At 35.0% G+C, this 16,387-nt stretch overlaps 1 protein-coding gene and 1 non-coding gene across 19 annotated transcripts in view; one reads left to right on the top strand and one right to left on the bottom strand.

The window, feature by feature from the left end:
- EIF4G3 (eukaryotic translation initiation factor 4 gamma 3) overlaps positions 1 to 16,387 on the top strand; it is a 350,821-nt gene that overhangs the window by 216,538 nt on the left and 117,896 nt on the right. For 12 of the 18 annotated variants that reach the window (XM_044237358.1, XM_044237356.1, XM_044237355.1 and 9 more), the window contains 2 exons: positions 7,453 to 7,561; positions 13,459 to 14,298. In XM_044237358.1, coding sequence (XP_044093293.1) covers positions 7,453 to 7,561; positions 13,459 to 14,298 — 949 coding nt within the window. The remainder of the gene's footprint in view (positions 1 to 7,452; positions 7,562 to 13,458; positions 14,299 to 16,387) is intronic. The other 6 variants (XM_044237357.1, XM_044237359.1, XM_044237353.1 and 3 more) reach the window with 1 other exon arrangement.
- LOC122901410 lies at positions 324 to 457 on the bottom strand. Its single transcript, XR_006383478.1, has one exon. It is a non-coding gene; the product is annotated as a U4 spliceosomal RNA (small nuclear RNA).

The following is a 16,387-nucleotide window of genomic DNA, read 5'->3' as shown; positions in this document are numbered from 1 at the left end:
TGTTCAGTGATTCTTCATCTTTACTTTGAACGATGTTTTTTCATAGTTCTTCAAATTTTGTGAAAGCTTTTGCTGTTATAGTGGTGTGATTTTACCTTAGATACTCTAAATCTGAATCCTAATTATAAAGAAAGTATAACTTCAGTTTTTACACATGTAGCACGATTCTTGTCCCTTGCCACCTACTCCCAGTCAGACATTGAACAGTGGTGTTGCAGCTTACGGTCTTCCAGTAACTATGATGTCTTTAGTTCCAGTGGTCAGAAGAAGTGTTACAAGAGATCACAAGAAACCATCAGGTTTCATCTTTTATCTGTTATTAAAAATGTATCTTTGAAACTAAAGTGACCAGTGTGTGTATATATACCACATTTTCTTCATTCATTTAGTTTTCAATTAGCAATAATCGCGCCTCGGATAAACCTCATTGGCTACGATACTGCCACTGCGCAAAGCTTCTTCATTCATTTAGTAATTGATGGACACTTAGGTTGTTTCTATGTCTTGGCTATTTTAAATAATGCAGTGAGCATGGGGTGCATATATCTTTTTGAGTTTGTGTTTCTGTTTTCTTTGGCTAAACACCCAAAAATGGAATTGCTGGATCATATAGTAGTTCTGTTTTTAACCTTTTTTTTTTTTAAAAGGAATCTTAAAACTTTTCCCCATGGCGCCCATAACAATTTACGTTCCCACCAGTAATGCACAAGGGTTCCTTTTTTTCTATATCCTCACCAACACTTGTTAGTTATTTCTTGTCTTTTTGATAATAGCCATTTTGACATGTATAAGATGATATCCCTTTGTGGTTTTGATTTGCATTCCTCTGATGATTAGTTATGTTGAACACCTTTTCATGTACTTGTTGGCTATCTTTGTGTCCTCTTTGGAAAATGTTCAGATCTTCTACCCATTTTTAAAATTGGATTGTAGTCCAATAAAATAAGAAACTAAAGTGTACAAAGACATAAAGGGCTATGTTTTGCTTTCATCTTTGATATTTCATTTTCTGTGGTGAAGAGGGTAGTTTTCATCAACCAGTTATGGAGAGAAGTGTAGATTTGTCAGTTTTTTCTAGTAAACCCATTCAGTTTTGCTTTATATATTTGAAATGATAATTTATATATTTAAATGATACTTCTTTATACATTTGATCTAATTAAAGACATTTGTTTTATAAAAAAAATAAAATAAAATAAAATTGGATTGTTTTTTGGCTCTTGAATTTTAATGAGTATTTGACATAATCTGTGTCTGTTCTTTATATAGTAGCCATAGTGAGTCATTATAAAACATGAATCTGATCACATCCCTTCTCTACTAAAAACTATTCAATGTCTCTGTACTGGTGACTAAACTATATAGAAGTCCATACTTCTGGAATTTTGGAGGTCTTTATGAGGTCATACATTATCTTGTTTCTGGCTACTCTAATCCCTTCTCTCTAATCCCTTCTCCTGTCCTTTGCTTTCTCCTCCATGACAGTGAATGCTACTGGCCTCCCTGCCCTTGATTCACAAGCTTTGTTCTACCTTTTCACTTTTGATCTTGCAATTCCTTATATTTGAAATGGTCTTCTACATCCCAAGTATGTAATTTTCCCCCTTTCCAGGTGTCTCTTCTAATATCATGTTTTCAGGAAAACCATTCCAGATTAAAGTAGCACCTTCATACCCCTTTCACTCTTTGGTCTTTACTTTTCTTTAATTTTATTGATAGCAGTAAGTTTTGTCTTGACATATTTTATGCTTGTTTTCTAGCTTATTATTTGTCTCTACCACTAGAATGTTAGCTCTCTAAGCATAAGGAGTACTTTGTCTTATTGAGCCCTATACTCCTAGCACCTAATTTAAGGCATAATCATTGATAAGATAGTCAGGTTGTGTGAAACTTTTCCATAGAAGAGATAAGATTCTTGTTTCAGAGCCACCAGGAACATAGGATATCGGGTAAAACACTTGTCCAATCCTGAGATGGGCTCCACCATTGGAAATAGTATTTGATGTTATTTAAGATGTTTTGAATACAATTGGTAGTTTCTTAGGAAAAGTGTAGAAAGAATGAAAGAACTGATCATGTGGTTGATGCCTTTTCTATTCGTACATCATGTGACCTATTAGGTTCTAGCATTAGAATTCAGTGCATTGTTACTGTTACATTATTGCTATGATCATTACTTATTGTGCAATATTGTCCTTGTATTAAATAAGAGGTATTCATGATATCACTCCATAGGTTGCTTACATAATGAATACTCTTTTGAGCTTCAGGTTACATATCCAACTTCTGCTTGTACTCTATGGTCAGGTATCTCACAAGCATTTCACACTCAACTCGAGTTCGTGGTTTTCCTGTCCCCTGCTTCTTGACTGCCAGAACCTGGTATCTCTCTAGTGTTCCCTATCACAGTGACTGGCGCACAGCTCATAAACTTGAAAGCTAATGTATTTCTTTTTATCCCGCCTCTCCTTAGTGATACTTACGTACCATAACTAATCAGTTACCAAATTCTTGTCAGTTGAACTCCTGTGTTTAAGGAAATTTATTCACACACACCTTTTATTTACATCATAATTATTTCTCTTGGACCACTGCAGTAAACTTCTGTGTTAAGTCCTTATAACATTCTTCTTTCCCTCCAGTTCATTCTCCATGCAGCAGTCAGTCATGTTTTAAAAACATGTCTTAATTATATCACATTTCTGCTTAAAATCTGTTCCTGGGCCATTTTTGAAGGAGTAAGGACCAAGATGCTTATTGTGGCCTGTACTTCTGAAGTTTCCCAGCTCTTCCTGTGTTCCTTCCCCACTCCTAAACGCGGGTGATTATTTAATACACTTCCCTTCATTGCCTTCATATGTGCTATTCCTTCAGCCTGACCTGCTTCCTCCTACTTCCTCTCATATACCACCCACATGACTGCATTCACGTTGATTCTTTGAAATTCAGCCTACATTTTGCTTCCTCAAAAAATCCTCACACACATACGAATTCAGAACCTCAGAATATATGTTATCTCTGTACCCTTACTACTCCAGTGTAGAATTATGGCCTTGGTAACCAAATCATTAATTTTGTGGTTTATTTCTTTTAATTTGATGCAAAAATAATTTCTTATTGAGGTATAATTAATACAGCATATTACAGTAGTTTCAGGTGTAAAACAATGTTTCAGCCCTTGTATATACTGCAAAATGATTATTGCAGTAAGTCTGCTTAACATCTGTCACCATATGTAGATACAGAATTGTTTTTTGTTATTTGTTTTGTGATGAGACCATTTAGGATTTACTCTTATCAGCTTTCACATATGCAGTACAGTATTATAAACTGTAGTCACTATGCTGTACATTACATCTATATAACTTCCTTATTTCATTAACTAGAAGTTTGTACCCATTTTGCCTACCACTCACTGTCTTGCCTCTGGCAACCACTGGTCTATTCTCTGTTCATGTGAGCTTGGTTTTGTTTTGTTTTAGTTTCCAAATATAAGTGAGCTCATATGGGATTTATCCTTTGATGGTCTGATTTATTTTCCTTAGCATAACACCTTCTAGGTCCATCCATGTTATCACAAATGGCAAGATTTCATTCTTTCCTATGGGTGAATATTCCAGAATTGTGTGTTTCTATGCTTTATTCTTTTATATGTTTCTGTTGATTAAAGTGCTATGAAGCAAAGATTTTTGTCTTATTTTAATCAGCAATGTTTTGTACATGATAGACACCAGAAGGAAACAAACAAAGAAGACTTCCTCCCACTTAAGAAAGAAGCAGGTTTTGGTCCTTTTTTCTGGTATCATTTATTATTATTTTACTTCTTAATCTTCATAACGTTTCTCAGGGCAGGGTGGAGGAGAGCTATACTTGTTTATTCCCAGGATTTGTAGATGTTCAAAAACACATGAGGTATTTGAATGATTATTTTAAAGTCATGGAATACGAAACATTCAAATATAGTCTCTTGTAATGGAAATGAATTATATGAGCATCCTGTGATATTTGCACTACTTAGAGTCTCTGGGTTCTCTTGGTGAATTATAATAGGAGTCAGCAAACATTTTGTACAGAAGAGCAGATAGTAAATATTTTCAACTTTTCAGGCAGAGTCTGTTTCACCAACACTCAGATCTGCCATTGTAGAATAGAAGTGGCTATAAAAAATACATGAACGAATGGCCATGGCTGTTCCAGCAAAATGTTACTTGTGGATACTTAAGTTTCATATAATTTTTAAGTGTCAAGAACTTTTATTCTTTTGATTTTTTTTGGTAATTATTTAAAATGTAAAATACATTTTATGGATGATACAGAAACAGGTATGTGGTCCCTGGGCCATAGTTTGCTGACACTCTGTCTATAACTACCTCTGTGTAATTAATAACCATATACAAGATTAAAATAGGTAGTAAAGAGAAATAGCCCCTTTCTGGATAGAAATAATGTGGGCTATATAGAGAGATGGGAATTTTTAATTGTACAAAAATTATTTAAGGACAAATTCCAGATTTTGTTGCCTATTGGTAAACACTATTTTTTTTTTTGTAAACACTATTAAAAAAAAACCAATTTCTCCAGTGTTTTGCCCTAATCTATCATTATCTCTTGAGGCCAGTACTTCAGATTTAATATGTAAATCTTCAACAGAGTGAATTTTTTTTCAACAGAGTAGATTTTTAAAAGAATTTTTAATGGAAATTAATTTCTTTGATACTATCAGATATCTAATATCTTAACATATTTTAAGTTTCCTTATAAGTGTAGTTGAAAAATGAGAGAAGTTTTTTTCTTCTGCCAATTAGAGCCTTAATTTTGAAACATGTGGAGGTAATGGAATTTAGCATTGACCTCAATTATGAATTGTAAGATTGTCCTTGTCACATCAACCCTAACCTTTTAACTCTGATTTTCTGAGTATCTTTATTGAATTACTTGATATTTTTATACTAACTGCTCTTCCAGAATGATTTTTATAAATTTTCATTCCCACCAATAGTGAATATGAATAAAGGGGAGAGATCCTGAAAGTCCTTAAATATATTCTGAGCAGAGTAGATCTTAGGTAGTAAATATTACCTCAGTTCTCCAGCTATCCAAAAGCTATATGTCCATATATGGATTCAGATGTGTATAGCATTGGATATGATGTCTTCAGTCACAATATTCCAAGTTTGTTTCCTGATTTTTCTGATTTATCAATTAGATAAAATAATCCATGATTGATTGTACTGTGGAATGATATGGAACTCCTTGTTACAGGCTTTTTGTAGTTATTTCATTAAGTGAAAAGAGATGAAATTAGAGCTTAAGCTGAAATTTAAGATTATCCTACATTAAAATTAATCTAAAACAAGGTGGGAGTATTGAATTATATTGATGTGAATATTATGTTTTCATTTTCTTGATCCTTTCAGAGGCGTAGAGATTGTTAAACCTGAATGGACTTTAGGATCTTTAGAAGGATCTTTATTTAGTTTCTTTTCATTTTACAGCTGAGGAAACTGAAAGGTCCTTTCTTAGCAGGTTGTGCTTGTTTAACTATGTTCTGGATGTTTGGGTTTGGAACTCGGATTTAAGCAGTTTGTTATCTCAGTCCTTTCTTGTAAATGTTTGTATGCAAAATCTTCCTAGGATTTTATTAATTTAAAAATGTCTGTGCTGTTGTCTCTTGAATATGATTGCAGATATTTTAATCTGACCTTGAGAAACTCTCTGTTTAACATAGATGTATAGGTATCATTAGCCTTTTACTGTCTTACATATCTCACTTTATGTATTGCTGTCATTTTGGTGACCTGGTTTTAGCAGTTACCCATTTGGGGGGTTAGTTTCCCAGGCAGCTGGAGTAGTTAATATTTTTTCCCTTTTTAGGTAAATAATACCATTTATATGTCTTTATTTCCTGGTTAATAAATGCTAAGTAACTTAGGGCCTTTCCTTTGTTCTAGAGCTATTTTTAGTCTGTCCATATTTTCATTTATAGCTATGAAGAGGTCCTAATTTTTGAATTTTAATAACATTTTTCCCAATGGAACTAAGTATTCAGAGCAATCAAGGCAGTGCTGTTCATTTATTTGGCTAAGATTCAAAGTAAAAACAGTGACTCTTTTCAATTTTTATATATAGGAATATAATTTTAGTAGTCTTTATTTAGAAATAATTTGGAATATCAGCACTCTCATCATCTGATGAATAGGTGAATTTTCCCTCTTCCTGTCTATTATTCTCTACAGTCCAGATATAATCAAATGTAAATTACATGCTGTACATTCTGGATCGTAGTTACTAAAATGACATATGATAAAAGGTATGCATCTAAACTGGTTTATTTTATATTCCTATTCTCAACGAGACTTACTGATTTGAAAATATTTTTTATTAAGACTCACTTTTTTAAGTGTCCCTACTCACCCCAAATTCATTCACACTTTAATTACCCCTTGTGTCTAAAACACACACACACACACACAACCCTATCAGAATTGTCCAGGGACTGCTCTTATAGCGCTGAAAGAATTCAATATAGATTTTAGCTAATGAAAAAATGACCTTAGATCTCTGAGGAGAGACACAGCTCTGTTTTTTTTGGCTTTTGTGTAACCCTCAAATCCAGAACAAATACCTGCATGGAATGTGATGTAGAATGAGTGTTCTTGTCCGTTCCTGTGTAATTCTTTTTCCCTCCCAAGTCGAACAATGGCTGCAATTTTTTCAACCTACTGTGCTAGGACTTCATGGCCATTTTTGATTCCAATAAAGTGGCTGAGTGAAAATGAAGAGTTTCCTCTTAGCTTTGAAAAACAGACATTTTACTCAGATTTCAGACGCTGAAAAGTCATCCTTGTCCCAGAATCTAAAGACATTTTAAGGGAAAAATGCCTTTCGATACTTTACAAGTTGCATTTCACATTTGTGATTATATGGACAAATGATGAAGTTTGCTCTTCAATATTGTTTTCTTGAATCAGTGACTGGTTTTAAAACTCACTGTGTTTTGTTTTTCCAGCTTTTGTCAGATGAACTACTTTGCTAGGTAGTTTGTAAATGAAGTTGACCAGATCCCTTTAAAGGTCTTTGACTTGGAAGAGATTAAATTCCATATCAGATCTGATGTCTGCTGTTAGGTAGAAAGTCTGTCCTTAAAGGAATTCAGGAGAATGCATTTATACTAATGATTTTTGTGCTCTTCTCTTGCTGTGGTTAATAGTAATCATTTCTTTTCCTTCCCCTTTTCTGCTGCCTTTTTCCTTTTCTTGCCGTCTTTCGTACTTTTTGAATTACTAAATTGGCCTATATATTTTTTCCTTGCTTTCCTTTTTTTTTTTTTCTTCCCCCTTTAATTTTGTGATCTCCCGCCCCACTCTGTGTTTCTCACTTGCTTGGGTTCCATGTTGCTAGTTTTTACGTTCGCACGCTCATTATCACCCTTTTTTGTACTTCAAATCCCAGCAGCTGTCCAGCCAGGTCCCTGAGCACAGCCCTGTGGTTTATGGGACTGTGGAGAGCGCTCATCTTGCTGCCAGCGCCCCTGTCACTGCAGCTAGCGACCAGAAGCAAGGTTTGTGTATAACTCTTTTCCTCCCTTTTTTTTTTTTTTAAATTGATTATATGGCCCTCAGCATTTAAGAGCAAGAGTGAAATATCTGAAGGTTATTTAGATACCCACTTGTAAACAAAGCTTTGAAATAGAAAATCAAAGCATTCTACCTCTAGGAAAGTAAAATAGGGTTGATTAGTAAAAATGTTTTCCTATACTTTAGTAATGCCTCACTTTGATATATATTTACAGGTTAAAAACTTAGTTGCCTGGAACTGGTTTTGTTTTGTTTTTTAGTGGGAAAAAACAAGGTTGGGGAAATAAAGTATATGTTGCTTTACAATAATAACCTAGTTTCATTTTTACATTTAACATGTTCCTGTGTATCTTGCTATTTTTACAAACGTGAAATATGTCTACTTACAAATTTGGCTTCTGTAGCTTCAGTTAAAAAGTACTGAGTTTATTCTAGCTTCATCATGCACTATTGTTTGGTCTTGATGAGTCATTATGCTGTGTATCTTAATCATACTGAGGTCTCTATTCTATTTACCTTGAACATGAAGTGTAAAATCATTGTTGAAATAAATACACAAAATAAATACACAAATTGCCTTTTGGATTATAATAGAAAACTGTAAGGGAAAGTTCATGTCAGAAAATGGGATATCAGTCTTTCTTTTTTATATAGTTGGATGTAGGTTGACCTTAACCAAAATTGGGGAAAATTGGGAAAACATGTGACTTGGAACATGCTTCTATAATGTTTCTGACTTCGTTGTAAGAATGAATAGAAAGTATATGTGATTTCCAATTTTTTGATTTATTCATTCCTCCAAACCTTTTCATAGGTGGATGTTAATGTACTTTATAAAAATTATTCTTTAAAAAATACTTGGGAGTTGGCACATAGCCTAAGCATGTTATTTAATATTTTTTTAATAAGTTTTCACACTTAGAAACTTATGTTTGATTTCCGTGTTTTCTATGGCCCTTTAGTATTGAGGAACCTAGTAAACGTGAACAGAGATACATTGTATATTTTGTTTATTAAGATTGTTCCAAACAAAAAAGTAGGTAACAAACCCTAACTTGGCATGCTTCTAAAAGTTGCTCTGTCAGATACTTCTTTCAGTAGGTTCAGACATTAAAGACTCTCCATCTTTTCTTGTTTTTTTTTTTTTAAAGATTTTATTTATTTATTTGACAGACAGAAATCACAAGTAGGCATAGAGGCAGGCAGAGAGAGAGAGGAGGAAGCAGGCTCCCTGCTGAGCAGAAAGCCCGATGCGGGACTCGATCCCAGGACCCTGAGATCATGACCTGAGCCGAAGGCAGTGGCCTAACCCACTGAGCCACCCAGGCGCCCCATTTCTTGTTTTTTTAAGTTTAGTCAAAATTTGAATAATAAACATTCCAGATTGATGTTCAGTATAGATATGGTTGCATGGAAAATGTTTTAGGTTACATTGATGGAAAGGAAAATTTGAATTTTAAGCATATTTTATAGTGGCTATAAATTACTCTGGGGGACCACTGCCCTTTCCTTTTTAGTACCAATTACTTTTTAGAAAATTCAGTTAATTCTAATTGTAACCACAGTTTGCCAATGGATAGAATAGTTTTCCATGTAATTTTTAAACCAAGTATATGTAATTCAAGTAACATTAGAAAAGGCTTAGCAATTTTCAGAAAAATTTCTTTACAGTTGAGAAATTAAAAAATTTTCTTCTTAACCCTTTATTCCTTTTAAAATTAAAGATACGAAAATATACTGTTCTCAAAGATTGCTAGATTACCTTCAGAAACAATAGCCTCTGCATTCTACAGTCAGATTGGTTTTTCTCTCAGTGGAAATGTCATTACTGTGGGTTGGCATTGGGTAACAGAATCACATGTTAGGAAAAAAAAAAAGGAAAAAAAAAAAAAAGAATCACACGTTAGTCTCAAAATCTCCTACCAGCTTTCTTCACCGAAATACTTCTTTTTCCATATGCCCTTTTTTTTACCCCCCTTGAACTGGAAAAATATGGGATTTGGAATCCTTTTCAAGTTCCAACACTGACCAGTTATATGACCCTGGAACTATGACTTAATCTATAAAACACTCAGTTTCCCCATCTGTAAAGCATGAACATAATAGTTTCTACCCCCAGCAGTCTTTGTAAAAATTAAAGGACACTGTGCATGTTTGGTGTTTGGCTCAGTTCCTACTACATAAGAAGTGCTTAATAAACGTTAGCTACCATTATTAAACTTGTGGCTTTCTCAGAGTTTGTGATATGAACAGCTGAAATGGTTACATGAACACCAAATTGCCAGAGAAATAGACATTTCCAATTGCTTGCTACTTATAAAGAGAGAGACACAGGGAAGACCTTCACGTTGGTTTATAGAGAGAAAACCATTGAATGTTGAATGAATTAAAATTATCAGTTGGTGTTGATGGTATCTAGACACAGCTTGATTGTTGTTTGCCATTGTTTGAGTAGGTACATTAAGCCCAGTGTGTGGAGGACATGGTATGGACAGTGAAAGACTTAGTCGTAGTCTTAGTGCTTTCTGAAAGCACTTAGTGTAGAGTAGACACTCAATGAATGATACTGTGTTGTAATTCAACAGTTTATAGCAATGTTGTTCGATTGGAGCTCCCCTGGAATTTAGGGCATGACTATTCTGTCAAGTGAGACTGTCCCTCAAGTTGCAGGATGCTTACTGTTCCTGGTCTCTGCCCATTAAATGATGGTATCACCTTCTCAGTTACATGAGACTCCTGGCAACCAAAAGGTACCCATCTAGGCAGTTGGTTCCACTGCCATCTGAGAATAAAGGGAGCAGTTTGTTCCTTATAAATATGGTGTTCATTGTATAAACTATGGATAAGTAGAAAGAGAAAATATCTCATCTCATTATCTAGAGCCCTTGTTAGTAAGCTTAATTTCAGACTTTCCCATGTGCATATGTTAGTAGCATACATTTTTTAAGTTATCAAATTAGGTTTATGTTCTCATACAGTTTTGTGCCCTGCTTTTTAAAAAAACATATCTTTTATCTTAAACAACTTTCCATATCACTACTCTTATAAGAACCTATTTTAAATGATTTCATATTATACCATTATATGGCCCACACTGTTGTTTCTTTAATAAATCTTTTATGTTCGACGTTTAGTCTGTTTCTCTCTCATTTTGTTGCTTATGCACTGTTAATATAAATAGCCTTAAATCTTCCAGACCTCTATCTTTGCTCCTTCTTGCGTGATTTAAGAATTTTAAAAATTCTTAAAGATGAAATTCATACAATTTCTTGAAGATGGCCAAATGGTAGAAATATTTGTAATGCAGTATATTAGATTTCAAACTACCATGACTTTGCAATACTTTTTTTATTAATTATTTTTATTAACGTATAATGTATTATTTGCCCCAGGGGTATAGGTCTGTGAATCATCAGGCTTACACACTTCACAGCACTCACCATGACACATACCCTCCCCAATGTCCATAACCCAACCACCCTCTCACACACCACCCCCCCCCAAGCAACCCTCAATCTGTTTTGTAAGATTAAGAGTCTCTTTTCGGTTTGTCTCCCTCCCGATCCCATCTTGTTTCATTTTTTCCTTCCATATCCTCCAAACCCCCAACTCTGTCTCTCAAATTCCTCATATCAGGGAGATCATATGATAATTGTCTTTCTCTGATTGACTAATTTTATGCAAAGCATACTCCTTTTTTTTGTTTGTTTTGCAAAGCATACTCTTAATAATAAAACTTTTCAGATAAAATCAGTGTTCTTTGTTTAGATTTATTATGTATACTTTTCAGCTTTCTGTATTAAAACTTGAATGAATTAAAGGAGTTTTATTTCAGAATGAGGACCTCTCAAAATAGGTTTTTTTTTTTTTTCTTCGTGTTAGATTTTTCTCAAGATTATATAGAAATTTCAGTCTAGGTCTGCTTTTGTTTTGGTATTGGAAATTTTATTTTTCAAAATTAATAATAGAATTGACAAACTTACTAGATTGAGAATCACTTTTTACTATCTACTGCTTTTATTTTACTTTACCATTACTTCTTTTACTATTTACTGCTTCATTCAGTGTTTTAAAAAAGGTGTTACTCTGATGTGCTTTCACAGTGCTTTCATATAATCTGGTTGACCCTTGTAGCAGTTGCTCCAGTGAGTTGGAAATAATTTTTGCAAGTGATATTTTAATAAATGTGTACTTATATTTCTTATATATATATATATAATACATATACTAGATTGCTTTGAAATATTTTTGTCGTTTGCCTTGACAACTTAGTCTGAGGGATTTGACAGTGAGAGCCTGATGATCCTATTTCTCCTGTACAGTGAACAGGTAGAGTTCAATTTAAGAAGCACTGGATACTACACCCATAAATTAAAATGAATTTTAAGGCCAGCAAAAGTGGTTAATGAATGATGAATGATAAATGATATTAAAGGATGAATTATCCTTTAACAACTTAATGATAATATTTACCATTTGTTTTTCTGATTAACAGAGCACATTTTCTATGACAAACTTCACTACAATAATTTATTGTAAAGACTTGTTTTCACTGACACATAAAGATTGGCAGAGAAAGTAAAGTCTCTTTCAGTTTAAACTTGCCTTTTAGTAGTGCTTAAAATTTTTGTTGTTTGTTGAACATACTCATGAATATCTGTTTTTCCAGTGGAGCCTAATTATCATGCTACAGAAGGATCAGGCTAGAAACCAGTCTAAATCTCCTTTGGCTTCATTGACCCTGGAATGAATCACATATCAGTTTACCTAGAATTTTAGAATATGGAAATTTTCATGAATTACAGTTTCTTACATGTTTCTGGTATACCTTTATTGTGATCATCAGTTTCTCTCTTCTTCTTCTCTTCTTTTTCATCTATACACAGATACACATTTTATATATTCTCAAGTATTTCAGATGTATATATTGTGTTTCTTTTTTTTTTTTTAAAGATTTTATTTATTTATTTGTCAGAGAGAGAGCGAGCAAAGAGTGAGCACAGGCAGACAGAGTGGAAGGCAGAGTCAGAGGGAGAAGCAGGCTCCCTGCAGAGCAAGGAGCCCGATGTGGGACTCGATCCCAGGACGCTGGGATCATGACCTGAGCCGAAGGCAGCCGCTCAACCAACTGAGCCACCCAGGCGTCCCTGTATTGTGTTTCTTAATTGGACTTGATAATCTGAATATTAACTTCAGTTTCTCCCTGAAAAATTTTTTTACAAGATAAATTTTCATTTTTATATTTTCACATTATTTCTGGTTATATACATGCTGCCTCTTTTGAAAAATGGAAGTTAACTTAATTTGTAAATGAATTTTTATATTCAGGGACTTGATTTCACATATAATAAATTGTACCGATAATAAATGATACCATGATAGCTTCTCTTAAAAGTTTTTTATACATGTAATACACATTTTTTACAAACATTCTCCTAAATGCAGAAATATATAAAATACAAATGCCAGTCTACAATAATTTAATCTGTTCTTATTTGTTGTTGATCTCTTCTGCCACTGTAGTGTATCCTTGGTAGAAAAAAATTCTATAGGGAGCAAGATAAAGCCCCATTCCCATTTCTGGATGGCTTAGCTTCAGTTTTGATGAACTTTTCTGTTGTATTCTTGAGTTAATTATTTGGTTAATTGTTGATTCCTTCTTTTACTCCAAAATAAACTTTAAAATTATTGGTGACCAAGTAACACTATTTATAACCAGAAAATATGACAGTGTTTTTAGAGTGATAGAGTAAGTCTAATAATTTGGTGTTTCTTGTGTTGACCATGATTTTGGGTAAGAGATTAAAAGAACTAGCGCAAAATAATACAATATAATCTCTGATCTAAGATTATTCTTACTCTTTTGTTTTTTCTTCCCCAGAAGAGAAGCCAAAACCCGATCCAGTGTTAAAGTCTCCTTCCCCAGTTCTTAGGCTAGTCTTTAGTGGAGAGAAGAAAGAACAAGCAGGCCAGACATCAGAGACAACTGCAGTAGAATCCATGCCAGAGCTTCCTCTGCCTCCATCACCTACCACTGTTTCTCCACTTGCTCGAAGTACAATTGCTTCCCCCACCTCTGCTGCTCTTAGTAGCCAGCCAATATTTGCCACTGCTGTAGATGACAGGTGTGAACTCTCTTCCTCAAAAGAAGACGCAGTTCCTGTACCCAGCCCTGTATCTTGCACAGAGACATCAGATCCATCACCAACAGATATAATTGATGATGATATATGCAAGAAATCTTGTAGTGTAGCACCTAATGATATTCCACTGATTGCTAGTACTAATCTAATTAATGAAATGAATGGAGTTACTGAATCATTACCAGCCACAGAGAGCATTGTGGAAATAGTAAAACAGGAGGTGTTGCCATTGACTCTTGAATTGGAGATTCTGGACAATGCCCCAGAAGAAATGAAAGTGGAGTGTGTCCCGGCTCCCATTACCCCTTCCACAGTTCCTTCCTTTTCTCCATCTCCTCCAACTCCTCCAGCTCCTCCTCCTCCCACACCAGCCATTGTTCCTGCTGCTGCTTCTAATGTTAGTACTGCTGGAGTTCCCACCGCAGTCCAGAGGGTCTTAGAAGAGGATGAGAGCATAAGAACTTGCCTTAGTGAAGATGCAAAAGAGATTCAGAACAAAATAGAGGTAGAAGCAGACGGGCAAACAGAAGAGATTATGGATGCTCAGAGCCTAAGTTCAAGAAAGAGCCCCAGCCCAGGTAAGCTGCTGTGCCATTAATTATTGTATGCTTGCTGAACATGAAAAAGAAGCAGTGTTTGACTTCTTTTTTAATTGGATACTTTCCTTGACTTCCAGAAACATCAAATGAATGCTGACATTCGTAGTCTGATTTCTTCAATGGTGTGTTTATGTTTTAGTGCAGCCTGCAAAAGAGTTACTCCATTGTCTAAAAATGCAAATGAAATTTCAAATATACAAAATGCCTCCAAGGTATATGTCACTGTACATGTGTTTTTTGTTTTTATTTTTATTTTTTGCCTTGTTCATATGAATCAGTTCCTCAGTGGTTAATTTAGTAGCTTTGGGGCTGGAAACCAATTAAAACAAGCATACTCTATAGTCCTTAATCCTATCTTCTCAAAATATTAGAACCCCATCAATCCTAAACATAAAGGAATTCATTGCTTAGTTGATTTGGGATTTAGAAAAATAGCAGTGACAACATCAAAGTTTATAACTAGTTCTGAAAAATGAAAGGGCCCCTTCTGATTCAAAGAGAAATTTAATGCTCTTCATTTTTTCCTTTAGAGGTTTCATTTTTTCCTTATAATACTAATTTTATCATTAATATTTTCAAAGTATTTTATTCTTCCCAGTTCAAAATTATTTATTTAATGTAGCATCACCTAGGATCTTAGGAACTTAGGAATTACTGGACTTTTGTCATTTTTTTTTTTAAGATTTTATTTATTTGAGAGCAAACATGAGAGAGTGAGTATGAGCTGGGGGGAGGGCAGAGGAAGAGGGAGAAGCAGACTCCCTGCTGAGCAGGGAGCCTGACTTGGGACTGCATTCCAGGACCCTGGGATCATGACCTGAGCTAAAGGCAGACACTTAACCAACTGAGCCATCCAGGTGCTGTCCCTAAGAGAGGCAAAGAGGTGGGAGGGATAGGGGAGTGCAGGTGACTGGGGGGTGTGTGGGGGAAGGACAGAGGGAGAGGTAGAGAATCTTAATCTCCACACCCAGCACAGAACCCAGCTTAGAGACTTGATCTCCTAACCCTGAGATCTGACCTGAGCAGAAATCAAGAGTCAGATGCTTAACCAACTGAGCTACCTAGATGCCCCTGAATTTTTATAATTTTAATAAAAAATTATCTGAGGCTTATCTACTTGAGTCATTAGTCCATATGGCTTTTAATAAGTCAGCTAGCCCATCTGGTGCAATAGTGGCCCCATGCAGTATAATTTACCCTCTGTATCCCTCCTAGGTAGACTTATACAATTAGAAAATTGTATGCTCCCCCAGCAGTTGTCCCAGAACAGTTAGCACCAAGGATGTTGATGACTGCACTGGGTGGGGAGGTTTTAGTCATCAACATCCTTGGTGCTAATTGTCTTTTTTGAGCTGTCTAATCAATAGGGAAACTTAGGAAATCAAAAACCTGATCCCTAGTTTTAAGATACAGCTTTCCCATACAGCTCAGTTTTTGAGGCAGTTTCCTCCTGAATTTCTTAGGGAGGTTGTCTGGTTCCTTGGAACAGAAGGACATCTAGTTCAACGTAGTGCAACATTGCAAGGTTATAGAGAAAGGCAGTAATTTATCATAAAGTTTGTAAATCACCTGTTTTCTCAAGAGATTGTCCTCCAATGGATCAGAATTCACAGTATCATCACTATTTCAGGAACCTTCTTTCTTGGTGGATTGATGACCTCTGGGGCTTTATGAAAAAAACAGTTTAGATGTGACTACAGGTGAAGGCCCCCCAAGGAGCACTCCTGTGTTGGAGAAGAGTAGTTTGACCCTTCATTGTCTCCTTTCACATACTTACCTGTGAGTTGTCATCCAACAGCTAGTGATGTGGTAGTTCCAAAATTAGGAGAAGCTATTGAAGACAAACGTTAAAAAAAAAAATAAAACAAGGAACAGAAAGAAAAACAAAATAATCATAGGGAATACAAGTCAGAGATACAAACCATACCTAAATCCTGAAATAAGTAAAGACCAAACCCACACCAAACTCCTACTTCCGCTCATTTCCTGACATTGTGTTTTTAAGTAGTATGTCAGTTAGGTGGCCTGATGTTTGCAAGTCTGTGCCCAGGGGTAGATGGACAGACAG

Source organism: Neovison vison, chromosome 2 (genome assembly GCF_020171115.1).
Source record: "Neovison vison isolate M4711 chromosome 2, ASM_NN_V1, whole genome shotgun sequence".
In the NCBI taxonomy this organism is placed as follows: Eukaryota; Metazoa; Chordata; class Mammalia; order Carnivora; family Mustelidae; genus Neogale; species Neogale vison.
The sequence above is the reverse complement of the archived record's forward strand: the minus strand, read 5'-3'. Positions and strand labels throughout refer to the sequence as shown.